The sequence below is a fragment of the Helicoverpa zea genome, chromosome 11 (assembly GCF_022581195.2).
Source record: "Helicoverpa zea isolate HzStark_Cry1AcR chromosome 11, ilHelZeax1.1, whole genome shotgun sequence".
Taxonomy (NCBI): domain Eukaryota; kingdom Metazoa; phylum Arthropoda; class Insecta; order Lepidoptera; family Noctuidae; genus Helicoverpa; species Helicoverpa zea.
The window spans coordinates 9555096-9582874 of NC_061462.1; the positions used below are offsets into that span (position 1 = coordinate 9555096).

General features: G+C 36.6%; 2 protein-coding genes and 1 long non-coding RNA gene across 11 annotated transcripts; 1 reads left to right on the forward strand and 2 right to left on the reverse strand.

The window, feature by feature from the left end:
- Positions 1-1952: 1952 nt before the first annotated feature.
- LOC124634458 (transmembrane and ubiquitin-like domain-containing protein 1) lies at positions 1953-12339 on the reverse strand. Of its 6 annotated transcripts, none has more exons than XM_047170045.1 (10): positions 12057-12338; positions 10531-10716; positions 9556-9621; positions 8087-8218; positions 5469-5524; positions 4859-5300; positions 4197-4452; positions 3674-3830; positions 3274-3413; positions 1953-3001 (listed from the first exon to the last, which is right to left on the reverse strand). In XM_047170045.1, the coding sequence occupies exons 2-10, from the start codon at positions 10703-10705 to the stop codon at positions 2854-2856; spliced, it is 1572 nt and encodes a 523-aa protein (XP_047026001.1). In that variant the 5' UTR covers positions 10706-10716; positions 12057-12338; the 3' UTR covers positions 1953-2853. The 6 variants fall into 6 exon arrangements, with proteins under 6 accessions (XP_047026001.1, XP_047026003.1, XP_047026000.1 ...); XM_047170047.1 differs by having other exon boundaries at positions 3274-3410; positions 4859-5273; positions 5442-5524; XM_047170044.1 differs by having other exon boundaries at positions 4859-5273; positions 5442-5524.
- Positions 12340-15143: 2804 nt separating this feature from the next.
- Positions 15144-16622, reverse strand: LOC124634225. Its single transcript, XR_006984833.1, has 2 exons — positions 16110-16622; positions 15144-15627 (listed from the first exon to the last, which is right to left on the reverse strand). It is a non-coding gene; the product is annotated as an uncharacterized LOC124634225 (long non-coding RNA).
- On the forward strand, positions 16613-26331 carry LOC124634224. Of its 4 annotated transcripts, none has more exons than XM_047169671.1 (6): positions 16613-16969; positions 22297-22375; positions 23848-24111; positions 24239-24362; positions 24476-25149; positions 25263-26331. In XM_047169671.1, the coding sequence occupies exons 3-6, from the start codon at positions 23935-23937 to the stop codon at positions 25896-25898; spliced, it is 1611 nt and encodes a 536-aa protein (XP_047025627.1). In that variant the 5' UTR covers positions 16613-16969; positions 22297-22375; positions 23848-23934; the 3' UTR covers positions 25899-26331. The 4 variants fall into 4 exon arrangements, with proteins under 4 accessions (XP_047025627.1, XP_047025629.1, XP_047025626.1 ...); XM_047169670.1 differs by lacking the exon at positions 16613-16969 and adding an exon at positions 20658-20872; XM_047169673.1 differs by lacking the exon at positions 23848-24111 and having other exon boundaries at positions 16815-16969.
- Positions 26332-27779: the final 1448 nt, after the last annotated feature.

Sequence of the window (27779 nt, forward strand, 5' to 3'; positions counted from 1 at the left end):
TCGAAACTTGAGGTGCTTCTTGAACTAAACTTTAATAGACTTCGTTTCTGGAAATAATGCAAATCAGATAATTCCAGGGGTTGACAACCTCGATAAGTTGCATTACGATTACTGCGATTAGGTACGTCATGATCATTCAGGATCTACATCATAATGTTTATGAAAATCTGAATGAGTTGTGTTATATCGGCGTGCTCAGATATTAGATCTGAGCTCTCAGATGACTCTTCTATAACATATAACAACAAAACATAAGTAGATTTTTTTGCAGGAAAATATCTGTATCCATATTCTGCTATCATTACGGCACTTTCCTACTACACAAATCGATGAAACACAACAAATGACATCATGACATCAAATAATAAAAACAAAAATTAGAATCTTTATTATAACCTACAATCCCAGTATGATATGTATGTAAATCATAAAACAATACAAAAGGTTTACAACATCTGAATAAAAAAGTCACTCAGTTCAAAACCACTTAACACAAAGTAACTGACCGCTTACTTTCGATTTTGAAAGTCGACTGAATACAATTCAAGGCTAAACAAGAAAAAAAAAAGCATTTTATTCTGTACATGGCTGATGGCACAATAGGCGTGTCATCAACTGATATGGCACTTGACACGACTGTCGTGTCACGAAATATTTGTTCGCCGCCACGCATAAAAGTGCACCAAACTGGGCGCCGCAACGAATCGGTTAATGTCCTGTTGCCTAATCTCCTTATATGAAAACAGCCGCCATAGCCGTCATCGCCAGCTACTTTTGCCTAGGTACTACACGTGTTACACATTCAGAAGTTATTGGATTTTGGATTGGGACCTTATTCTAATAATGCTGATGCAATAAAAGTCAAAATGGATTTCAATTAAAATTTACTTTTAATATATATCAATGTCCTTAAAAGTAAATAACAATAAAACGTTTATTAGCGTAGAAAACGATAAGGTACCCGAATATAGTTAGAATTTTTGTATGTAAGCTGTTTATATACTAAATGTATTGATAAATGAATGGAAATATACGTTAGAAAAATAGATACATACCATCTGAGATGATAGAAAAGATGATATATGAAAGAACTAAAAGTCCGAACTTACGTCTAAATAAATATAAAAAAAATGTCTACCACTATTTACAATTTTTTTTTTTGAGACCAGTACATCTGATGTTTAACACAGATTGTTTTTGACTGAGACAAGTTATCTAATAAATAATTTATGGTATGATTATAATAATCAGTGGCATTTTTTTGGCTGAGATTTCTTGTGAAATGCAAAGTCTGAAATCTTATTTGATTTTTCGATCAATTTTTATTTACGTACTGGTTTGAATCGATAATAGGAAATGATTTCTGCACACTTTTTATCTTTGTGCCGTACATTAAAATGATTATGTATTCGATCTGTGAGTTTCATTATTACAAAAATCTTAACTATAGTCTGATTTTTAATTCGAGTCAGTAAAATGACAGGAGCAACTGTCACTTTCACAAAAAAGGGTGACCCACTACAATAGTGATGTTCCACAATCGATCGACTTAGAAGTTTAGTCATGATTTATTCTTAAATATTTAAAGCATAACGTATTAAATAATACGATTTTAGAAATATGAACCTTCCCAGCATACTAAAACTTCTCATTACAACATTTATTACATAACAAAAAAAAAATATAACAACAGTATTTTATGTAATATTTAATTACATGTCTCCAGTTTAATTTCCGTAAATTACATATTTATATTAATATAAAGCCAATTTGATATTAATAAAAAATGTAATGTATGTACAAATAAATAAATGAATGTAATCTAGACTAACTATTAATTCTCGATTTTCCACATCACTATTTATTTGGGACCCTATTTTTTTAAAACCGCGCAACACTGGAAATGTCATTTTACTGACTCGAATTAAAAATCAGACTATAGTTTCAGTTTATTGTATTTACAATGTAAAAATGGAAAATTTTGATTTTAATATTAACTTTTCCACACTATTATCATTAAATAGGTTTACAAGAAGGTATATTTTCGTAATTATTATGTGAACATACGTTTATGTTTTCGTTCAACAAAAACTGGAGATGATTTTGTATACATTCACAGATAAATATGTTTGACTATTACTATGTTTATGTAATATTTATTTATATACATGACTGCTTTGCTAAGCCAATTAATGATTATCATTTTAACTAAAAGTATAAGCGCTTGGTAGTAATTTCAAAGGATAATACAGCAATATGACCTGCATATAGAGCTTTAACTTTGCTGTGAGTAGCTTAGCGACATTCACTCAAGTAAATAATTTTGTAAGCCATTGGGTCTTACACACATGTATTTAAACTGATAGAATTACACTAAATAATCATCTTTTAAATATAAAGAAAACCTTATATACTTCTACGATAAATGCTTATCGTGAATTTAAACAGAGTCACGAACCAAAATGAAAAGAAAATGCTCTTCTTTGCCCTGGCTTACACAAAATCACGTTATGCCTTCGTCGTCATATTTGAAAAAAAAAAAAAGATTTATTTATTATGATCAACGCGAAATGAGGATTCTCGTTCCATAGACAATCTACGTCGGCCGAGCTACTCACGAGTCGTGATCCAAACGCTACCTTTTTAACACAGTACAAAAGGCGGCATATCTATAATTTACAAACCTTAGTATAACTTCACTAGCGGCCGTTCCCAACTACCTATCTATCCGTGGATTTGCTTAATAAAGATAGAAGTTTGACGTTAATAGTATGGGGCTAATGACAAAATACTATCTCTAGTAAACAGTTCGATCTATAGATGGAATATTGGGATCGGCCGCATGATGTTCGTCTAGTTATCGGGCACGGGTTGGGGAGGCCGCCTGTCGAACTGGAATGTGTCGGAGAGGTAGAGGCCGAATATCGCCACGCTGTAGAATACTGTCAGCCCGAACAGTGCTAAGCTCGCGCTCGCCGTGAATAAGTTTGAATATTCGCATCTGAAAAGAATATCATTTTTAAAATTAGAACCAAAAGAAATCATGAGGTATTTTTTATCACGACTCTGTATAAGCAAAAATGTGCCTGATGAAAGGGGGCATATTTTGCTGTTGCAGTAGCGAAACGCGCAGCGTGGCACCGCCTCGCTTTTTCTTCGCGTCACTAGCGAGGGGCAGCGACCCAATGCTACGTGTGACATGAACCAAGGTGAAGAAATTCGTATGTGGGATGACGTAGCAACACCCAGCTTGAATACTTTCTTCTCACCCACCTGAAGAACCAGACGACAGTGAGAGCAACGGAGACGAGCGTCATGAGGATGTTCTCCAGGTCCCACGCCCGCTCCGGCGCCGCCCGCTCCGACACCAGCTCGGGGGCCGCGCCCGCGCCTTCCTCGCCGGACCCACGCTGCTGGATAAAACATAATTATTAATAATTTCACCTGTCAAACTATCACGGGACATGAGATACAGCCTGGTGATAGACAGACAGCGAAGTGTAAGAATTAGTCTCATTGTACCCCTTTGGGTATGGAGCCAAAATTTATTTTCTATGAAAGGTTTAGTCCTGCAATAGTACAAAAACTTATGTTTTTCGTTTTTTAACACAAGAACTTCGCTTGAAAGCGCGGATATTTATACCAACATTTATAGTGACAGTCAAAATGTTACCTGATTAACAGTACGTTTAGGATGTACAAGACAGTGTACAACCGCGCGGTCGTGTAGACCGCAGGCGCGTAACGTGGCCGCGTCGTCCAGTAGCACGCGGCCGTTGAAGATTAACCGCACGCGGCATTCCGCTGTCAGCTCCGTCGAGAAGTGACGCCTGATGTAAGGAAAAGTTGATATTGGATGACAAAAATAATATAAGATTATTATTTTGCGACTGAATGAAATGATCCACGATGTAGGTGATTTGTTAAAAAAAAAAAGTTTTTATTTTTTACTTGAGAGATTTCACGAATATTCTGTTATTATTCGACAAATTTTTTGGGTGTTCCAAATTACTATTTCTGGCAATTTTAGTTTAATTATCATAAAGCAGCAGTTTAATGTTGTTCAATTAGTTTCGCACTATGCACTTGTTCAAGTACCAATACTCCTAATCAACATCAAAACTCGATAAACTCGAATAGAAACACTCAATCACAAACACTCATACATATCAGCATTATATAAGCACAATACTAACCATTTAAAATCCTTCAGCAACTCATCGAGGCTGCCTTCAACCTCTTTCAAGGTGTCATTCAAGTACTTGAGCTTGATCAATATCCTTCTACTCTCTTGTTCTTCCGCGGTGACGTCACCAGCGCCCTCTGTGGGCATTACATTGTCTGTGGTTGCAGTCTCTGATGATTTCTCTACGTTAGCTGTGGAGGGGGCACTGGTCTCTTTATCGTTCTCTTTTTTCGTATCTGTCGGTATCACTGTGGCTGGATTTGGTTCTGCAAAAAAACAAAATGGCTGTGTAATTTCCAATTTGAACAATGCATTTGGCAAAAAAACACAATCAACCAAATTGCCTTTACGATAACGTTCCAATTAACACAAGGTCATCATTCCGGGACCAATCCAAACTCTGAAACTGCCACCTTCACAGAAATAATACCAACTTAAAATCACATTGCACTTCGCTCTCGTCGCTCTGTGTGTTGTGTGCGAAGCAGTCTGATAGACACTTACCACCAGCACGAGTGAACAGGTCGCAGCCGGCAGTGACGTCAGCCTCCATGGCGCTGACGATGCTGTCCATCTCCCGGATCTGCGCGTTACTGGCGGGCTCCACCTCCTCGTGCACTTCGCTCTCGTTGCTCTGTGTGTTGTGTGCGAGGCAGTCTGACAGACACTTACCACCAGCTCGAGTGAACAGGTCGCAGCCGGCAGTGACGTCAGCCTCCATGGCGCTGACGATGCTGTCCATCTCCCGGATCTGCGCGTTACTGGCGGGCTCCACCTCCTCGTGCACTTCGCTCTCGTTGCTCTGTGTGTTGTGTGCGAGGCAGTCTGACAGACACTTACCACCAGCTCGAGTGAACAGGTCGCAGCCGGCAGTGACGTCAGCCTCCATGGCGCTGACGATGCTGTCCATCTCCCGGATCTGCGCGTTACTGGCGGGCTCCACCTCCTCGTGCACTTCGCTCTCGTTGCTCTGTGTGTTGTGTGCGAGGCAGTCTGACAGACACTTACCACCAGCTCGAGTGAACAGGTCGCAGCCGGCAGTGACGTCAGCCTCCATGGCGCTGACGATGCTGTCCATCTCCCGGATCTGCGCGTTACTGGCGGGCTCCACCTCCTCGTGCACTTCGCTCTCGTTGCTCTGTGTGTTGTGTGCGAGGCAGTCTGACAGACACTTACCACCAGCTCGAGTGAACAGGTCGCAGCCGGTAGTGACGTCAGCCTCCATGGCGCTGACGATGCTGTCCATCTCCCGGATCTGCGCGTTACTGGCGGGCTCCACCTCCTCGTGCACTTCGCTCTCGTCGCTCGTCGACTCGGGCGCGGTCTGTGTGTTGTTTGCTAAAGAAAATAAAGTTTTTTTTTTATCAAAACCGGAGCTTTTACCTTGGTCAAGGGCAAAGGGCTAGCTAGACTCTGACAAATCGGAGACGAGAAAAAAATATACGAATAAAAATAAATTGTTTGTTGTAATAGTGATTGTCTTGCTGTCTCCGCTTTGAACGTTTTATCCGGGTTTGTGAAGTACTTAGTTTGTATGAACAGCGGAAACAGCCACTACGAAAGGGACAATTTTATGGCTTTATCATTTTGATTCAGTCAATTTCGATATTAAAAAATCTATTGATTTTGTAGCCCAATTTTTGTCTCTTTTCTATTTTTTACTCCTTTAAAAAGAGGGGAGGGAGAAAAGAGTAAATAAAAGTTACTTATGCAAAAACACAGCTGTACTTAGTGATCATGCGTAACTAGTTTACAGATTTCTAAGAAAAAGAAAGGGAAAAAATCTCTAATAGACACGTAAAACTGCATAACTAATGACGTAATAATAGAAAGCCCAAAACATACATAAGCCAAAACAAAACTGGAAAACAAGTCTAGACAAGTATTGTCTGCATATTTGTGAGATGCATGATGATATTACGTGGTATGTTGAGTAACCCAATCATTATGTAAACAAAAAACATCGCTATATAAAAACACTAACCAAATGGTGTTCTTATTTATTAATGGCACTTAGATATAAACCGGTTACCATCTTAACAGGTACTTAATATTAATTTAAATTTGTTCATCTTATTATAAAGTTTTGAACATACAAGGTGTATTTTTTTATTATAGACATATCAACCATGATTGTCCATAATTGCCATCACAACTTTCAATAATGAGGTGGACTACCTCAATATTATGCTAAAATGATACCGACTATAAATAGGAACCGAGAACCTTAAAATCATCGTAAAATTGTTTTAAGCGACTTTTATAGGTTCATAATACTTATATACATATGATTGGTCAACATCCACGTCAGTAGGTACGTGGTTGTCTTCCAATTATTTCCTGTAGTCAAATCACTGCCTAGGTATTTAAGTAAATAAGGTAACGTCAACATTTCGAGTAAATGAGGACACTTAGTATACAGTTAATTAATGACAAATGCATATTTTTCCGAAGATTTTATAACTTAGGTACATTCTAAAACGATTGACTAGCACTTAAGAAAGAAAGGCAACATCGACTTGAATAATTTGCCAGCCGACTAACAATAAAGTGTGAACTCAAATAATGTTTATTTTGGAATCAAGAACATTTTTTTTATAAGCCCATGCTGTCCCACTGCTGGGCAAGGGCGTCCCCCATAGCCTTCCAACTTTCTCTATACATCGCTGTTTGTGGCAATTGGTAATCATCAACATGCGACCTTGCAGTATAACAAGATTGTATTTAAAGTTATTCGAGTATATTCACACAATAGTAGGATTCTAGATAAAATTTATATAATCAATTTCGGGTTAATAAATCGGCAGAGCAATTTATGATCACTGCTTAGCCCTTGACCTATATAATATAAGGGAGTAATTCTCTAACATTCTAGTTTTTAATGGAGGGTTTCAACCAGCCATCATAAGTCATTCATTAGGACCTCTTTACAGGAAATCCTCCTTTTGACATCCTTCCTTTGTGGCCAGTCCGCGAGGAAGCTGTCCAAATCTTTTCTCCAGCGTTTAGGGATTGTTCACACCAAACGTATTGTCCGCCGCTGACTGTGAGTATACTCACTGTCTGCCCCAGTGTGAACGTCGACTCAATCTGCAGTACGCGTACTCACCAAGCCGACAATAGGCTATAGCGTACGATGCGCTTCATGTGTGAACAAAAGAATAGGCTCTTGTAGGTTCACACTAGATGCGTACGCTGAGCGGCTGACTATTCTACACATAAAAGGGCTCAGTATTTGAAGTTGCTCGTAGTATTTTATAAACGATAAAACTAGCGTAATTTATTTTTTTCAAATCAGACGTTTTACTGATACTTCAATTAAATTATGCGCATTCAGATAGTTGCCATTTGCGAAGCTCTAGAGGAAGACGAAAATAATAAAAAGAAGAGATTGTGGGTACATCCCTTAAATTTGAAGAGATGTTTTCTTGGTCAATTTCATACTTTATATTTCGAATATAGACTTTATCCAAATAAGTTCAAGAAATATTTTCGTATGACAGTAAAACATTCGATGAGTTACTATCTTTAATACGTTTAAGTTTATATAAAAGGGACACTAATTATCGACGTGCTGTACCGAGGCGCGGCGGTGCGTACGCGGCGGAGCGGCGCTATTCGGCAACTGCGTCCGCGTAGCCAATCCGCGTCCGCCGTGCATAGTCGCGTAGTAAAATAATCGGCCACTGAGAGTCAGCTACAACAGACGACGTAACAGCGTATAGTCGGTTCGGTGTGAACGACAATTTCAATATATATGGAAAAGCAATAAACTGCGTAACGCGCGCTCACAGTCAGCGGCCGACAATACGTTTGGTCTGAACGATGCCTAAGTCTCCCTCTCGGTCGCCTTCCAATACAAGAACAATATTAAGTTAAAATAAAACAGTAACAACTCACAATCAACTCTTCTATAGAAATGCAGGCGGTTATTGTCCAGCATGGCCATGTCTGCGTCCACTATGCTGTCCATCTCCTGAAGAGGTATGACCCTCGAGGTGTCTTCATTTGCTGCTTCGGCTGCCGTCGGCACTGCACAGTTATTGATTCCAATGTAATATATCGTATATTTGTTCACAGTACTTTTCAAGGTAATAAAAATCTATTATAAACACGATTACGATTTTTACACTTTACACTTCATTATAGAAATGAAGGTTTGTGAGTGAGTTCTCACGCTCGAAAGAATGGAACAATTTTAATGAAATTTATTTATTGAGGTAACTTACAGGCTCAATTAACACATTGGTGGGAAGTGGGAAACAGCTACCTTTAGCATAAATACGTATTTTTACACATTATAGTGTTGCAATGCATTTAGCGGATGTGAGTAAACCTGACCTTTTTGGAGGGCAATGCCAATATGGTCAGTGTTTCCTTTAAGTTTTCTTGCCAGTTTTATTACTTTATATTTCCTTAAGTAATTGTGTTTTTATTGAGAATAAGAGTACATAAAATTATTATTTTTTTTGTTATAGCTCAAGCCCTATAAAGTGTTTATTTAAATAAGATATAAACTACTCATAATTGCGAGTCTTTGCCAATATTTTACCTAGGTTTTCTTTCAATTCGTCAATAGCCCAAAAATAATAACAACGATGAATCAAGATTTCAAGGCAAACTTGTATTATAATAACTACAAAAAGGAATATAAGGATAAATATTTTCTAAAATGAGCCTTATAAAAAATCCGGCATGATGATGATGACGCTAGTTTCTTTTTCTACGTACGTTTGAAATAATGTTACGCTTTGCAAATGCGATAATACACCTACATTAGGCACGGCATGAAAAAAAATGCGAACACAATACAATGAATTCTACGATGACTAAGTTCATTGAAAAATAGTTTACGCAATTGGTAATCATCAACATGCGACCTTGCAGTATAACAAGATTGTATTTAAAGTTATTCGAGTATATTCACACAATAGTAGGATTCTAGATAAAATTTATATAATCAATTTCGGGTTAATAAATCGGCAGAGCAATTTATGATCACTGCTTAGCCCTTGACCTATATAATATAAGGGAGTAATTCTCTAACATTCTAGTTTTTAATGGAGGGTTTCAACCAGCCATCATAAGTCATTCATTAGGACCTCTTTACAGGAAATCCTCTTTTTGACATCCTTCCAAAAAAGTCTTTGCGATGAGGTAGCTCAATTGTTACGATCAAATCGCCGAGGTGCGTTGGCGATTGGCGCCCTAATTACATGGTGTTGCCAATTAAGTAATTCCGTTTTTTGTCGAAAAATCAGACCGAATTCTGATGAGTCAAGCTGTAGACCGGGCCATGGCACACAGTATTAAGGGTGGCCTATATGGTGGCCGATGATAGTAATAACTTGATGTATAATTCAACTTACTTGGACCGTCTGATAAGGCAGCTTGTATTGAAGGCGCCGGTTCAGCTGTTATCATCAAATTCGATCCTGCAAACAATGTAAGTTTATAGGACCATTAAGTACAAACTAAATTCAGCATAACTTGCTTTTGTATTGACGTCAGAGGGGAACAGGTTAAGGCTGTTGTACTGCATTCATACAGGTTTAATAGTTACAATTTACGTAGATAAGCTTGTGTAGGATATAATAAGAGGGAAGGTTCAGAAGTATAATGTGAACTACGATGACGGTGACGATTATGGTATGTTTACTTTTTTACAGAATTGCTACACGGACAGTAAACAAATCGGGACGTCATGGCAGAGAATTTTGCCACCAGTTAAGACAAACTGGCCTCTTAGATACATACTGTAGCAGTCTGACCTTCCTGACAGGCATTTACTAGACTAGATATTCCACAAAGTGCTGCGGCCCCGCCATCTCCCACTTCTACCAGCGGTGTCAAAAATCCTTATCGATACAAGGGAATCAATTTCAATCATTGGAATTTATGTCGTATTGTTGTTGCATGTTTCATGGTTGAATGTTTTTTGGTAAAACTTTACTTATTAAATCTTATTCATCAGTAATACCCGGTGTGCGTGAGCCGGTAAGCAGGTATATTATTTTCACCTTTGGCATGTAAAGAGGACTATTTATTTTCGATGAAATTGGCAAATGATCAAAATACGGGGCATCCCTAACATGTTCTGTTCTGTTTATATAGATAGAGCATGACACACATCCAATCTGCACAATATTACAAATACAAATGGTCTGTTATGCTATGGTGTTAAAATTGCTAAACTGATTTTAATCACATTCTACCTGGAGATGGATGATGTCCTAGTAGCAACGGTAAAAGGCTGTTTTATCAAAAAGCGTTTCCTCAGAAGAGTAAAAAATGTTGTCAAATCATTAAAAAAATGTTAAAGTAAAAAACCTAAGTCTACTCACTAGTTCGAATGCTGACGGTGACAGGGTGGTTTGTCCTGGAACGCATCACCAGCACAGCTCGGTATCGATCTGGCTGAGCGTTGGTAGACCACCAGGCCACAGCTGCTATAACTATCACCAGCACCACAGCTACAAATTGTACAACTTCATCCCCTATACCTTCGATCAACGGCATCCTGAGCTGACCTGCACAACATGATAATATAATTTTTATTTTGAGTATGGTCATATAAATCTCATTTACCTTACAGGTAAGATGGATAAATAATATGGTAATTGTCAAAACACTGATCTCTCCTTCTACTTGGCCTATAAAAGAATTTGTTTCATATTCCAATAACAAAATGGCAGCCTAATTTAGAATCTGAGGCATCTAGGTCCAAGCTATTAAATACTAATTAAGCTTATTCCTCGACTATTAAGTTATTTCATAACATGTTGCAAAATTCATAAGATAGTAATTAAAGTCCTATTACATATGTGAAAATGTCATCAGATAAGAAACCTATGTTGTATATTCCATTTAAAATGTTGTAATAGAGCTCTATTTCTCTGTATCGTAAGGTAAGTATCAAAATATGTTTATAAATTAACACAAATTAATCAGCAAGGGCATGAACCCAATTAAGATTAGAGTTTTACAAATTAATTCAGGTTTACAGTCCCTATTAGAGATACTAGACCTGCAGTAATAATTAATTTAGGGTAGATTTTCATACAGTTAACTTCTATCAGAGGAATAAATATAGCGCTCTGGTATATTTACGTATACAAAAGATATCAAAACTTTTCACATATTCTTCAGATGAAAGTTATCTGCCAACTGAAAAATCACCCCTTTATTCAATAAATATGTATATACTGCGTCTGATTCCTTGCTTACAAATAAAATAAAATCATGCACCAGTCAAATGTAAAATTCTATTTATTTATTTATTCATATTGGATATGAAACTATTCTTTTATTAGTTTTCTTTTAAGTATAATTAAAATAAGACTCAGGAGAAGAAACTTCATAAATACATATTATTATTATTCTGTAGTGGAAATTGTATAGAATCAAAACCAAGTTGGAAGTCACACATAGATTTGTAATGTTTATACTTTCTGTCAATATTTGGTGACAGCTGGGCCTAATTTATTATTACACAACACAATTATGTTTTGGTGAATGTGGATCTGAAGTGCAACTGAGTTATAGCATTTTGATAGTCTACAAGCCTTATATTATAGACTTTTCATATAATAGAAGAAGGATAGGAAAGTGAGATTTTGAAGGACTCTAGACCATGTAAGATGTTACTGTGTTGTTTGAAAATCAAACTCCCCGAATCAATAAGAGCAACCATCAGTACTAGATTAATTACCAGCAGCTATTTATTATACCTACATTATACAGATTGTTATGTTACTCTCTGCGTCAGACGATACACGGCCAAGTTTTATAGACTACACTTATATGCCTCGCATTTCTAGATCGGACCAGATTCAAGGTCAGATGTCTTTAAAAAAACAATAATCTTTACCTCGCACTACTTCAGTATTAGCTTCACACCAAGCAAATAGCAGAATTGGCAAATATTTACAATTATTGCGACTCAATGTCTCCGTGGTAATAAAACATCTCGAAATTAGCAAAGCCACTTGATGCAGTAACCACTGGGAATATTTAACTACAACTTCACTTGAAATCTTTAGCAATCTGAGTGCAATATTGTCTGTTTTACGTGTATAAATTTGTTTTATTTTTTATTCCGACATTTAAGACGACTCTCGAGATCACAAAATTGAAGGATCAAGAAAATTTGTTCAACAGATTATAAAATATTTTACATCTGTATAAAACTTTTTTTTTATCTATATTAAATCGCTCTTGTAAAGCAGCCGCCACACTACTCCCGAAGTCGATCGAGGTTTGTTGGATACGAGAAGTGTGGAAGAGTTTTTGGCTTAGTTCGGCTAACTTTGTCTAGCCTATATATACTCCTTTCCAAGAGATCCACCCCTTAAAAAAAGTTGTGGGCCCATCCAAAATGGCAAAATTAAATTATAAATTTAAAAAAAACCCCGACCCAAAAAAAGTACGCAATAATTATGACAAAAGGTTAAACACGCCAAACCCTATAAAAAGCAAAAAATAACTTTTAACACTACGTAAACTAAATTTTGTCGTGTCGGGGGACCGCTCTAATTCATTACTTTAGATACGTGTTTTTATTTTAAACGAATGTTGTAATTAGGTAGGTATCATTTGATTTATGTAAGTATTTATGAAGGTAAAAAGCGGTCCCCCGACACGTCAAAATTTAGTTTACGTAGTGTTAAAAGTTATTTTTTGCTTTTTATAGGGTTTGGCGTGTTTAACCTTTTGTCATAATTATTGCGTACTTTTTTTGGGTCGGGGTTTTTTTTAAATTTATAATTTAATTTTATTTCATGCTTTTTAAAGGAGCTCCTTAATTTTTCCTTCTTTCATTTAATTTATTTTATCTTAAGATGGGTCGCTATATGCGATCTCGGCCAAAGGAACCTGCTTAACAATCCTCATGACAAATTGGCTCTGGGAGAATTGCACAGATTGAGAAACAATAAAGATTAACCTTTGGACATTCTAGATTTTCAGCAAAAATATAAATCGGTTTATCCGTTTCATTCCGGCATTTCAGGGTTTCATCCGCCACATCCCATTTCCAGCATCAGGTTCTCGTCAATCAGAAACATGAAGAGAACTCGTCAAGACAAATTCAACGAGCCCAAACTCGATGGGTTTACTAAAAGGCAGTTCAGGGTTACGTCTCCTACCTTCATACCCTAACAGCAGACCAGCTCAGTGGTTCCAAAAGACATTAGTGTTTCAAATTTCAGATCCCACATATACTTGCAAGTAAACTGAGCGTGTAACATTCCTATCACATCTAGCAAACGAGCTGATGACCTTGAAGACCTGAACCGATTTCCACCAAACATAGCTAAGAACACTCCCGACTGACATACCTTTTAAACAAAAAAAACTGCATTACAATCGGATCATCCGTTTGGGAGCTACGATGCCACATACACACACACACACACACACACACACACACACACACACACAGACACGTCAAACTTATAACACCCCGTCGTTTTTGCGTCGGGGGTTAAAAATTCACACACATTAACATAACTAAATTCAGGTAGATGGGGTAGTACATAAGCTAGTGTAAGGAAGTATATAAGCTAGTAGTTCAGCAAGAAAATCGGGGGAGTACAAATGGGGAACATAAGGGTTTGGCTGACTATGTGCGGGGCTGCTATGCAGACCATGGTCCATGTCCCACCTCATCGCATGTCCACTGTGCCCTGAAACTTGCTCGCGGCAGGGCCTAATGAGCGCATCCGGCCGTGCTCTCGCTGTGGCATATTGGGCTGACAAAGTGTAGTCTCACTATAAGAAATGTCGATGATCGACACGAAAGAAGAAGAAGAATAAGGGTTTAGTGACTGCACCACATAACTCCCAGTACAAATACCTAGCTTTGGATTATGCCTCCAGCAGTAGGCAGCCTTTGTCCAGCAGTACACGCTTTTCGTATGTGACGATTGCACAATGAATTAGGTACTTACTAAGACTCGCTACTATCACTATCAGAGTCTTAAAGACCAATAGAATAGAATAGAATTTTTATTTTGCAAATATGGATAGGTTTATACAAAGTTCTTATAATTATAAAGCTCAGCCATATTTTACCATTCGGTATGCAAAACCTTATCACTATTTAGGATAATCTTACTATTTACAAACACAATATTATTATTTAGCTTAGGTACATAGGTGAGGTTAAATTAACTTACTACTAATCTATACTAATATTATAAAGCTGAAGAGTTTGTTTGTTTGTTTGTTTGTTTGAACGCGCTAATCTCAGGAACTACTGGTCCGATTTGAACAATGCTTTCGGTGTTAGATAGCCCATTTATCGAGGAAGGCTATAGGCTACTTTTTATCAGGGTTCGTGCAGAGGTACCCACGGGATGCGGGTGAAACCGCTGGCAGACGCTAGTACATTTATACATATTTCAATTATACATTTTATTTTGATAGCTATAACGAAAGAACTGTCTTCACTTTTCTCTCAAGAAGTTTCCACTACATTATCTGTGGTATATAGATTTTAGTTTTCGCGCCTCGTTACAAAAATAAAATGACAAACGAAATTATACTAATGTACTGGGATATTGAAATCGGTAAATCAAACTACTTTTTTAAGACGTAATCCTTTTGGTGAGTTCAGAGTTTTGTACATGCTTAAATTGCTTTATGCCTCTATTGCTCTTGCGGTTTTCGCATACTTTTTTGCTAGTTTTACCAAGTTTGGTGTACTTACACCCTTTTGTTAGAAAGATGGTATGACTCACTTTTATGTGATTATTTTATATAAATACTGGACGTATCTCTTATTTTGTTAGTATGCTTCAGCTTGTATAGAATCCATTACCTAGCTGGATCCTTAAATTAATATTCACACTGAAAAGAGATTGCATACAAAGAACTGTTGTCAATTTTCTGAGGAATCTCAAATATGTAGGTAAGTAATAAAATATGCTTTATTGAGAAAAATAATACTCAGATGAAAGAGATGACTTTAGGTAGTAGTATTCTGATTTATTGTATTGTGCATGTGCATGCCAGAGAATCGTTTATAAACATAATAAAATATTGAAACATACATTAGGTAGGTAAATACATAAAACTTTTAAAATATTATTGAGAGTGTTTACAAATTTATCAAAACATCATTAAGCTAATATAAGGGAAATGTCTTGAGCTCTTTTTCTTTAAGTAAGTAGGTACTTAAGTTCCAAATTAAACCAACATTATCACAACAATTAAGGAGTTACCTACTTACTAGTTTCTTTTTCATGCCAACAATAAATACTTAATTAAACACTTTATTGGCATCCCATCATAAATGATGTATTTGGTCTATGCAATTAAGGAGAAACAAACAATAGCTATACTTTTCTGTCATTATTTCATTAGTGTTCATGTTGGCTTCAACCCCACATTCACCTTCCAAAAATCTGGAACTTTATAGTCTTGTGATCTGGCAGAGACTAAAATATCATTAGACGAGTAATATTTTATATACATTAATTTTGTATATTTTACATGTAGGTAGTACTTTTATTTATTTATCTATGTTATATACCTAAGTTTAACATAAGAAAATTTGTGTGCTAAGTACAAGGGTGCTGCTTACATATTATATGTAGTTTAAATAGAAATCATCAATAAGGTAATAATTTAATTGAAACAATAATAATACTTGTTTAGTTGAGAAGTTACCTGTTTTTTCTATAAAGAAGAGGACTAAAACCAGATAATAACAAGAAAATTAGGCTTTATATATTAATAACAGAATGTACTATTTAAATTCAGTTCAAAACAGATAGGTCAGTTAGGTACCTAACCCTCATACAAATCTCACTTAATGTTACCTAGAATTGCATCATACTATCACATTGTTTCTTATTGTAATTTAATGGCAAACACATTGCATCAGATATATCATAAGTTATTTTTAGGTGACACTTACATGTTTAAAGCAGTTTTAATAAATGAAAAAGCAAAACTGCAATGTAAACAATTAGAAAACAATATTTTCAAGGCGACAGAGACAGGTATACTATTTGCTTCCTGTATGATAAAGATAGAAGATCATAACAGAGGTTGTGACGTCAAGAAGTTGTCTTCGGTTCGGTTTCACGCAGAACAATTTAGAAAACGTGGTTATTTTCAAGTCCCAAACAAGTCATTTTAGTCTTAGGAATGTAGGTGCCAATAGTTTTAAAATTAATGATATCAAAATTAACTTGATCTAGTCACACATGTTACTACACACTTTGTTTAGAATGATAACATAATACACACTAGTACAACTCAATGAAACGGAACGTAGTTATTGCGTCAGACGATTTCAAAGCATGTAGAGTTGCAGAAATCCTGTTGGCGCCAGATGACTTCATTCCTACTTAAATCCCTGAGAGAATAATACGTGTCACAAGTTTTTAGTCGCTTCCTTGTTTTCCAGTAAAGACAGGCGTCGTAAAGTTATGTGTATTGTAGTGTTACACTAAAAAGTGTTATTGTGACTTTAGTAACTCATTTTGTTTGAGTTTATTTTTGGTCTTAAGTTGAGACCTCCGACCGTATTATTTTTTGTTTTATATTCTTATAGACGTTGATAGCTATAAGGTTGAAGAAAAGTTTTATTTAATTTAACATGATCAACGAGTACTGCCCAGAATCCAACAATCTGTTAAACACGATTTATTACGGGCCAGTGAATAGCTTTAATAACAAGCAGGTCGCTTTGCGCCGCATTAATTATTGTTGTCAGAGAAAGGATAAGATTAAGAAGTTTAGAACAGTGCATTTTACAAGACACATCATGATGTAAGTACCTATTACTTTTAAGTTGCTTTGTTTACTACTAGATTAGTCGTTTGATTTGCAGCCTTTTTATATTGTGTATATCGCTTGTTATCTGTGAATCATCAACAAGTGCTTATAGTAGGTACCTAAGTACTAGTTAGATTAGCTTTCGTACTTTTACCTAAATATTTTTTCCCTTGATACTTACCTATTTACATTTCAGATTGTTCATGACACGTTGTATTTTAAAATATATATAACACTATTGTCTTTCGTTAGCACCTAATTTACCTACGCAAATGAATTTGTTAAACTTCGCAACTAAACATACCTTTGATTCCTTGGTCGACGATTATTATGTCTACGAAAAATTTCCCTACGGTTTTTCATGTGAAACCTCCATTAGCTTTAAAATTCAAATGTCCGTAAAACATGGTATTATTTGCTTATCAGGCTTGAGAGTTCATTTTTGAATAACCGTATTATTCTTTTTCGAATGCATGTAAGAAGTGAATGCAATGGAACTATAGATCACATTGTATTAAAACGCAATCCCAAAATGGTTTTTTTATAGTTCAGAGTCAGGATAAACTTTAAACTTAGTATTGGCGGTTTTGCACTATCGTGAGATTCCTCTGTAATCGGAGATAGAACTCGACGTAGGTACTTAAAGCACATATAGCGTAGTAGTCAGTAAAAACTAAAAAAAACAAAACCCTCCGCGAATGCACCGGTGACGCCGTAATCTTTCGAACAATCTCGAAACCCAGGCACAGCTTCTAAAGTATCTTAAACTCCCAAGATGCGTTCCGTTAATGCGTTAAAGTTAATTTGGGTATTATTTTGATAAAGATGTTTCTATCGATACCAATACTTGCATACAGTTAAGTAGCGTAATGGCCATTGTAAATAATTTTTATTAGTGAATATGCAGACTGCTGCAAACCACAGGTAGGTATATTCCCCTGTGCATCTTTTTCTACTGTTCTTTGTTTCGAACGAATGCTCTTCGATCCTACATATAATTACAAGTTTCATTAAACAATTATAAAACTCCAAGTTTAAATTTAACCGACTTCACAAAAAGGAGGAGGTTATCAATACGTTTATTCTCCATGCAATATTCTACTTTAATTTATTTGTCTTCATCTCCTTGTATCTAATTCTAAAAACGTTAGTAGATATACTTAGTTCGATTTTGCAATCGAATACACATTTGCTCTTTCACTTCTGTGCCTGGGTCTTTACAATTTCTCGAAAAATAAATAAAGGGTCCTTACCCCTCAAAAATTCCTGTCCCTTGACAGAATTAGGGGATTTTGAAAAAAAAAAACGTGATAACTACTGAATTGGTATGAATAATGTAGATGTGTATGCTTGAAAAAATTGAGGAAAAATCTTGTCAAATGAACATAAAAACATTGCACGATCATCAACATACACTTTTTGCGAACCGTATCAAGGCTACACTTGTACATAAATTAGAATATTGCTGCTGTTCTATGCTTGTGTTTTTATTTAACTATGTCTGTAATTATTCCACTTTTTGATATAAATACTTAAACCATAAAAAGTTGGAATATATTCAAGCACTCATGTAGGACTTTGACGGTGAAAGTCGTGAGATCACCAACATCGCGAATACTGAGAAATAAGAATAAATTAACGAAGTTTTGGAACAGGAAAATGCTGTAGTTTTTTTTGGTTCAAACAAAAGTGATAATCATATTGTGACTCTAATCTTAAAGCAAATACAACATAGGTAGGTACGTCTACTGATAGCGCACAGTTCGTGCGCAAAATATTTTGCTGTGTTAACAGCCATTTATTCAGTAAACATTTAGGTAGATTTTTACGTCGCAGTATCCTAATCTATCAAAGTATAACAGGCCTGGGTCCATTTAGTATGTATAATTTATTCAACTAAATTCCGAATGTCATCTTATGTAAGACAAATACATACATTTATAAATTTTTGCAAATCATTCTCATCGTCAAGTTATCTAAACCATTTATTTATGATGACGTAGATCGGGCTACAGAGAGGCCCAAATGGGCGAGAAACATGTCTGCCGTCGGCGGCGCTTGTTTGTTCAAAGTCGATTCATTCATAGGCATGTCGATATCCACAGGTAACTTCTGGCGGTGGAAGTTTTCTCTCTCTCTGTAGGGGTTGTACCTATTGATGTCTTATAATACTGCTCACAGTTTTCATGATCCTTGTGTTGTTACATATCTGACTTTGGTTACAGATGTTCGCAAGTTTTTTACTTTACAATTTGGTAGCCTTCTCCAATAATTTGTTTTTTTTTGATAATGTCAACGCTGTATTTGTATTTGAGGCTGAATTCAAAAGCGTAAAAAAACAAAAGGAAGAGCTTGATTTACCTAAATTGTCTCGTTTCTAAGAGGACAATAGAATGGTACATAACAGCAAAAAAGAGGTTATTCAACCTGGTTCAATGCCAGGGGAGAATTGGTGAGTCATTTCGTTCAAAGTGCGAATAAAGCTTACCTACTCGTACATACCTCAGGATATTGCGTTTTAATCTGACTTGTAGCGACTTGCTGCGAATTCATGGCAACAACACTGTCTGACAATGAGAACAGGAAAATAATAATAGCGTTATTCATGTACATTTTAATCTTCCCCTAGACGTACAACTAGAAAAATATTTAGGGTCTATAAAGAGGCTTTGTATCTAATCAGTCGATTTTTTTAATTTGGTAGCTGGATTATAATCTTAGGATCGCATTACACAGGAAGATTTTAAGTTGTTCCTTCAACTCTCAAGACAAGACCTGCTTGCGAATCCTCTAATACGGGTCATATTTTCCTTAATTGATCGTTATGTAATTCTCTACCGCATTTGCATTTTATGGGTGCAGTGTGACTTTGTTGCTGTTTTCAAGTGGCACATTGCTCTCTCTTCTTATAATGAAATTGCTATTGCGACCTGCTGGTTGATAGTCCTACTGGTTTTTTATTTCTTCTATATAAAGCTACATCATAAGAATTGCTTCTGAATATATCTTGACTGGTGACGTGTCACCACTTTCCAAGCAAAAAATTACATTTCTACGCTGACGTTATAGGTAGGATTACCTTAACATCATAGCTGATGTCTATTAATCTTATGCCATTACCGTAACAAAAATTAGGTGATTCATTGTGCATAGATGTCGTTAGCTTTAGTAGGTTGGTATGTAGGGTACAAAAATGATGACATAAACCTATATTATTGGTTTTATCTTCCTTAGTGTGATTACATTACGTCGTATGTTATTCATTATAACATAATCCCTTATCTACTTGGTCGTGGTCATTGGATAACCACATTTTTAGGAACAGCTATTTAGGCTATGAAGCCAAATTCATTTCTTGGCTAATAACATGAATTTTCTGATTATAAAAATGTACTTGTTTTGCTTTCGTGCTGTGATGACTCACGCTGAAAACAGTATTCCTCATGTTTTGAGCGGTGTGATTCCCCAACAATCTACATACGTATAAATACAACAGTGTATGAACGCTATATTTCTTCAGTTCAATAGCGTAGCGCTTCGGTCTCGTGACCGTGGTAATTGCGCGATCCGATTGGCCCAACGAGTTGACGTCATTTTGGGCGACCAATAGCGTGGCAAGCAAGATATTTTTAGAACGCAAATGCGGAGTAGTGGGGATTTAGGAAAACTGTATGGGCCGCCACAGCCGTGAACATTGCACAATATTTTCTGTGTTCGCACGCAGTGCACGTGTCGCTTGTTGCGATTGTACGTTTTACTAGTCCACTAAAGTTTATCAACAAAACTTAGGTTTTGACGCGCTAAAAAAGCTTTCGCTCATTATCCTCTTCATTTGTTGTGAGGATAGCGAATTCTATTTACATTACTGGAGGCGTTACAATATTTGTTCGTAACGAGGTGAGTGCTAGAAAATAATACTTATTTAACTGTTAGTTCCAACTTGAACTATTTTCTCTAAGTTATTTTATAAGGGTCTGGAAGATTTCAGAGCAGTGAGAATGTGGTTGTGGCTTATAGCGAGTATTCGTCTAAGAATCTCAGTGTAATTTTGGTCGAAAAATGATAGTGTCATAAAATTAAATCTTGTGCAATAATTTGGTATGTAGGGTTTTTTATGTGTTTGTGCTTTTAAAGTGTTTATATTGGTCTAAAGAAGTTATGGTCGATGCCATGTTTGTCTACAACAATTTTCCCGGATATTAATTATTGCGCAATAATATTACCAAAGTGTTCATGTTCCAACCTGTCGGGAAGCCCCCGATCACGTTGCTTTGTCGATCGGCTCGCACGTCGTATCATCGTTCTAGAAAATGCGCGACAATTTTATTGAAGCAATAGAGTGTCGTCTCCTAATGTTTTATTAATGACCTTATAAAATTCCATTCATAACCTTGGTACCCATAATTGGAACAACTTCTGGACTTGTTTTGTGGCCCTGAAATGAACAAATTGAATATCCATGGATTTATAGTACTAATTTAACTTCCTGACCTCAAAAACTTTTACGGATTTGCTCATTCTATGACTGACTTTCTAAATCTGGTTAGTCAATTGGAAATTCCGAACTTGTTCTAAAAGTTTCTGGCGATGAAATGCCGCTTTTAAAGCTAGATAAAATGTTAGTTTTGGTATAATTTTCCTTATTGACAAGATGATTTGGATAAGTACGCCTACTACGTAGTTAGGTGGGTGTTATGCTCTTATGCTGTTCTACTTCCCGGTACATTTTCGTTCTGTCTTGAATACTATTCTAATAATTTCGGTTTCTATCTGGAGAGCATTTTAGGACAGCCCCATGTCAGTTTTTGTCGTAAGTAGAAAGATGACGTAGACGTCTAGTATGTAAAATTGTCCGAATTAGTTTAATTTGTAAGATGTTAAATAAGTTGGAGATATGCCAACCTCGACATTTAGACGTATTTAGTGGACACAAACAAGTTTTTTCAATCGTATATTTTTAACTAAGTCTGAATACAAGGTGACCAATTTTGTAAGTAGTTAGGTACTTGTGTAGTTGTTTTTTATGTACATGAAATAAGTACAAAGTCTACTGCTGTCCAAAACCCGATCGATATTGTCGTAGGCGTCCACCTACGATAGCATAATACCACCATGAGGTCGTGTATAGATAACTACCTACGTCAATCAATGTTAGAACGCACGCGATAAACACTTCGATTATTGTAATGTATTTTTTCTAAAAGTTTTCCCTATTGATAGAGGCGATAAGAACGATAATGTCGCTCTAGAACGCGATAACTAGTCTGGCGAGTATAAAAGACACTGCAACTATATTGACGTGATATTTCTGCTTGTTACAGGCCTACAGTCGGTACCTGTAGTTGGTTGGGAGCCTAAAGAGTTAAAATTTCATTAGGAGCTCAAGAAGAGTTCAAAGAAGTAAGTAATAGCGTTCACCCTACTTTCGAAATTATAACCTTTGTCCACAGGTCAACTCAAAACACCGAACAATATGGGCTTCGCAAGAATTCAATAATTATTGAAAATTCAAGTTGGAATATGAAAATTAAATAGAAATTCTTGAGAATTAATTATTTGCGACTTTTTTACATAAAACTAGAAAAGATCAAGTTTAAATGAACTTCTGTATTCCAAATAATAAGAAGTCTAATTTGATTAAATTTTTAACGTTTTAAGTTATAAATTGCAGATTAAATTCTTCATAAATAATGTGCATTAAATGGTCGCGTCAAAATTTACTTTCACCATAATGTTTCAGCCAGGACCGACGTCACTTATTCAGTCATTAATTTTTCATTTGTTTTCTTTGGCCTTCTTGTAATAATTTGCACCTGTACCTGCTCTTAATATTAGTTCTACTAGAAGCGCATACTAAAACACTCGAGTACGTACCAAAAAAATAAAAAAAACCTACGTACGTACTCGGTATCAAAAAATTGAGATAGCCCGCAAACTTCCAAGGACATTGAGATATCATGTTCAAATCGAAAAACAATTCAACTTTGAACATTCAGAAAAATTTAGCAATAGTATCTTTCCATTCGTACAGTATAAGTCATTAGATCTAAGTCATATTTAGTTAATTACAATTAATAGCTTTAGTTCTTAATTTATTAGTATACAATTAGGTACATAGATAAGTTAGTTATGGTTTTACCATTACTGAGAAGCGTTAACCGCAGTTTCCAGTAATTATAGTTAAGATAACGCTTCCATAACTTTAATGTAGATAAGTTGTATAGTTCTAGTTTTACTAACTTCTTACAGGAAAAATTAGTTTCGGTATGTCGCTAAGAGTTAGCAACCGAAAACTAATGACTTTTTTATTGACATTGCCTCGACAGTTATTTAATCCTTCAGAAGAGCTACAAAATTTTAAGGGCAGGTGACATTATGTTGATTGCATAACCGACGTTAACGGAAAAATGTTGTGTCCTCTATTTAATATCCACTTGATATTCATATTTACTCTATTTAAATATTTATGCAATCACCATTCCTTCTATGCTGTTATTCTTTTCATTATAACACACTTATGCTATGTACCATACATGTATTCTAAACTCATTATCATTGGTATCTTGATTTCAAGGCTTCGGCCTAGTCACGCCGGTAGACACGTCATGATATGTAGGCAAGGTGCATCCTTGATCGCTTCTTAATTCTTTTGTGTCCGTCTCACAATTCAAATTAAAACGATTGGCTCACTGATGATGGAGCATAACATTCGTGTGATGTTTCAAACATCGACAAAAGATAACAGCGAAATCATTTTTATCTATCATTTGCTACTCCCCTCACTACCCTTGTATGTGGTCCTTCCACCTCCCATATCCTGCTTCATACAAGTATGCACACATTATGTTACGTCGTATCATTTCTGTTTGTAGTTCTATTCAAAATGGTTGCTCAAAAGATCACCTGTCCGAGTCGGAGCGACGATATCGGAAATCAGTACGAATCGAACACCAAAAGACATGGTTTTTTCGCAAACGAGTCTCAATACTCAAACTGTTTTGAAAGTGGTAGAACTAGATCGTTTAAAGAACGGGAAGAAGGATTACTCAAACGGTCTAAACGGAGTGATTACCGACGGATATTCAAGCACGCCAGCACCGTCCTCGCCCGTGGCAACCACCAGCAGCTTTGCAGAGGTAAGAATGGACGCCCCAACCGTGAGTACTAATAGATTTAATGCATTACTACTATTAATAATAAGTTTATTTTAGTTTCTGCTCACACTGTGTAACTCATGCTAACATAAGACAACTCTGATTTCAGGTTTACTTGAAACCGGAGCCCCTGTTCGAGAGCGCAATGTTTCACGATACGGACTACGAGTTCTTCCAAGATCTGGTTCCGTTGTCCTGCGTTCCCGCAAAGGAAGAAGTAGTACAGACCATTGGTAAGTAAAATATAACCCCATCAAAATCTTTATCTATTTAATGCAAAATCTTGAATAATATTTTAGTTTACATACAATCAAAACCAATAAAATTGTTTTTTCTCCCTGAATAGATTCATCTAAGAAAACTGAAGAAAGGGCACTTAAGATCGACACACCATACACACCATTCTCACCGCAAGGTTGGGAAACACTAGACGTTAACTCCCAGTTTCCACAGCCGGCAGGCTTGTACAACCACATCTCACCGCATGAGCCGCTGTCGCCGAACGAGAAGTTCCCGCAGTACGACATCAACATGCCCACTTTCCCTGAATGGGATAAAGATAACAATACGCAATTTAAGGAAACTTTCTTAGATATTAGCAGACTGCCAGTGGTTATTGGAGACTTAGCGTCAGAGATGGTCGCGAACACTAATCCGTGGCAAGCCCAGGATGCAGTAGAGTTGACCAACACACACGACACCCAATACTATCATATGTACACTAATCCAACACCAAACACAGCGCCCTTCATCGATGCAGAAGACTCCCTTGATTTAAAATTCGGATCCGTCATCCCCCGGGAGGTCGAAAGCAATAACGTAGTTATTTCCGAGTTCATTATCAATGAAGAGCAAGATCTATTGGGGGTAATGAAACCGCCGGCCGTGCCCAAGCGGGTCGAGGGGCTGTCCGTGGACGTGTCGGCGCGGGCACCCGCCTGGCCGTACGACACCATCAGCACTCCCGAAGTGCTCAGCTACGTCGAGCAATTAGAAAAAGAGAAATGCTCACAGCCCTTGGTAAGTTTCATAGATTTGCGTAGGATATCAGTTTCTTAAAACTTTTTTAAATAAATCCCTCATGTGCTTCATTCGTATGTAAGATGTATAATATTTGTTTTTCATTGTTTCAGAAACCACCAGAGCATTGGCCAGCGCAGAACATCTCACTCCCCAGCTCAAAGGAGATGTTCACAGACATTTCCCTATCAACAACAAGGGAGACGTTTAGTGCAGTGACCACACCACCGGCTGTAGAATACGAGCCTATTACCCCCAAAAGCGAATCTCATCTGGAATCTGACAACGATGACGTCAAATCTACAGCAAGCAAGAGACGACGGCAGGACAGTGATGAATCCGACGAGACTTACACGCCATACTCCGAACAACCATCAAGGAAATATAGAAAAAGGAAACCAAGTGTTCCCATTAAAGATATGATTTTGGCACTAGAAGGTCAACCTAAGGCGCGAAGAGGACGGCCTCCCAAACGGAGGGAGAGCACAGTGTCCTCGGTGTGTAGTGTAGATGATAACTCATCATCTATTTCTACGCAGGAGTTTAAATATAGGGAATTAAGAGATAAGAATAATGAAGCATCTAAGCGATCTCGAATGAACAGGAAACTCAAGGAGCTGCAAATGGAACAACTAGCTGACGAATTAGAAGAGAAAAACAAAAAACTAAGAGTCAGAGCTGATATTCTAGAGGAAATGACAAAGAGGCTCAAAAATGAATTGATGTCTGCTATTCTGAAGAGCAAGTGAAGATCACCATCATGGATTTTTTGTGACCTCAGTCTTGAGCAACTTGAGTTTCATGTCTCATTGTTCGCAAAATCTATATTCATAGATGTGCTTAAGTACAAAGTAATTGTAATTATAGGCACAGATTTATTAGTTTTGTTTCTATGATTATGGATATAAAGATCTTGCCATATGTGCTTGATGCTTTATTACACATTTAAATAAGAGTGTGTAGTTTTAAATTCTTCAGTTGAATTAGTTGTAATCTATGGTCTATAAACAATTGAATGTTAAAAAAAATACAAAAAAAGATACATTTATACTTAAAATGATAATAATTGTAATTTATTTACAATTAATAATTAGTTAAATGCATGGTTTAAAGTTTATTTTTTTCATTAAAATTTGTCTTGTATGTTATAAATTGTAATTGAAATAAATTGTTGTAATAAAATGTAGTTACCTTTTATTTATCGCAACCCTAAAGCTTGTCAGCATTTAAGCGGAGTAGGTAGCGATTGTGCGACTAGACTTGGTCTATACATTTAAAGCTGCATACCTATTGCTAGCTAATATCCATTTCCGTAAGGTGTGGCATTCAGCGAGTCATCGTTCTGAGCATCAACAACTGATAAATGATTGCTCAGCAACGTGCTACGACCACAAGGCAGTACCTAGGTAACTTGAGGGAAAAGGAATCGATTTTTTATGTACTGTAATCTTGCATCATGTAGACTCGTGTGAACGACCGCTATAGTTAGGATAGGTATATTGGTCGCTATTTACTGCTCTTTCCTACTATTGACCTACAGCATATGAATGACATAATTTTCGAGGCTTTCCCTAAACAAAAAACTGAATGGACAAAGATGGGTAGCTAAGCGATAAATTATACTTGCTGGGTAATTCACAAATTGGCAATGTATTTACATTGCGCCACCGAACTGACCTATATCTGCATTCAACATGCCAATAAAAAGATAAGTACATCATAATGATCATAGGTAGGTACCTAATAGATCATTATTGACACGATGATTCTGCAAAATAGGAACTGATATTGACATGGAATTTTACCGAAGAAGGACGCTATAATTAAACCAAATCACGTTTGTAAATATCTTATCAAGCCTACAGATAAACGGTATACCTACTTGAGCAGTCACACTTCTTGTCTCTTTATTTGGAGAATCAAATAACAGACGTAATATATGATTGATACCTACCTAGATAGCCAAACTCGTCATGACTGATGCAACAATGCTTTTTTACTGAGAAATTGAACATAACAAACAGTGAACACGTGGCTATTTTAAGGTTTATCTACATAAAACCTAGGCACTTATATGCCTAGGTTTTATGTAGATAAACAGGAATGAGGAGGTTGTGTGCTTCGGTCGCTGCTTCCCAACTATCGACAATTCGTGTAGCTTGAGTTGCGCATCTTCCTCGCACAACTGCTTTGCGCTGGCGCACCTTCGTTAGGGTTAATGTTGAAGATTGCGCAATGATTGAAGGTGTAGGGGCCGCCGTAACACACCTCGTAACCTTAGATCTAGCTCGTAATACTACATAGCAACATTTTCGAATTATAGCTGCTTAGCACATCTCTGGTGTTTTCGTACGTTCTCGTGCCTATTTTTTGCAGCTTGATAGGGTTACAAGCAGTGGCGGATTAAGAGTATCCGAGGCCCTAAGCACAGAGCCTGTGTAGACCCCCTATTACTTAAATGGAAATAGAAGGTTGAAGAAATTGACCGAGCAAAGCGAGAGTGATGCACATGTAGTTTCAAATGCGCGAGCGAAGCGAGCGCGAAATTTTTTTCGGACTCGTACGGAGGTAAAATTTATCCCAAACGTACTTAATTTTTTGTTTGTTGACAAATGCAAAAACGAAGGCAC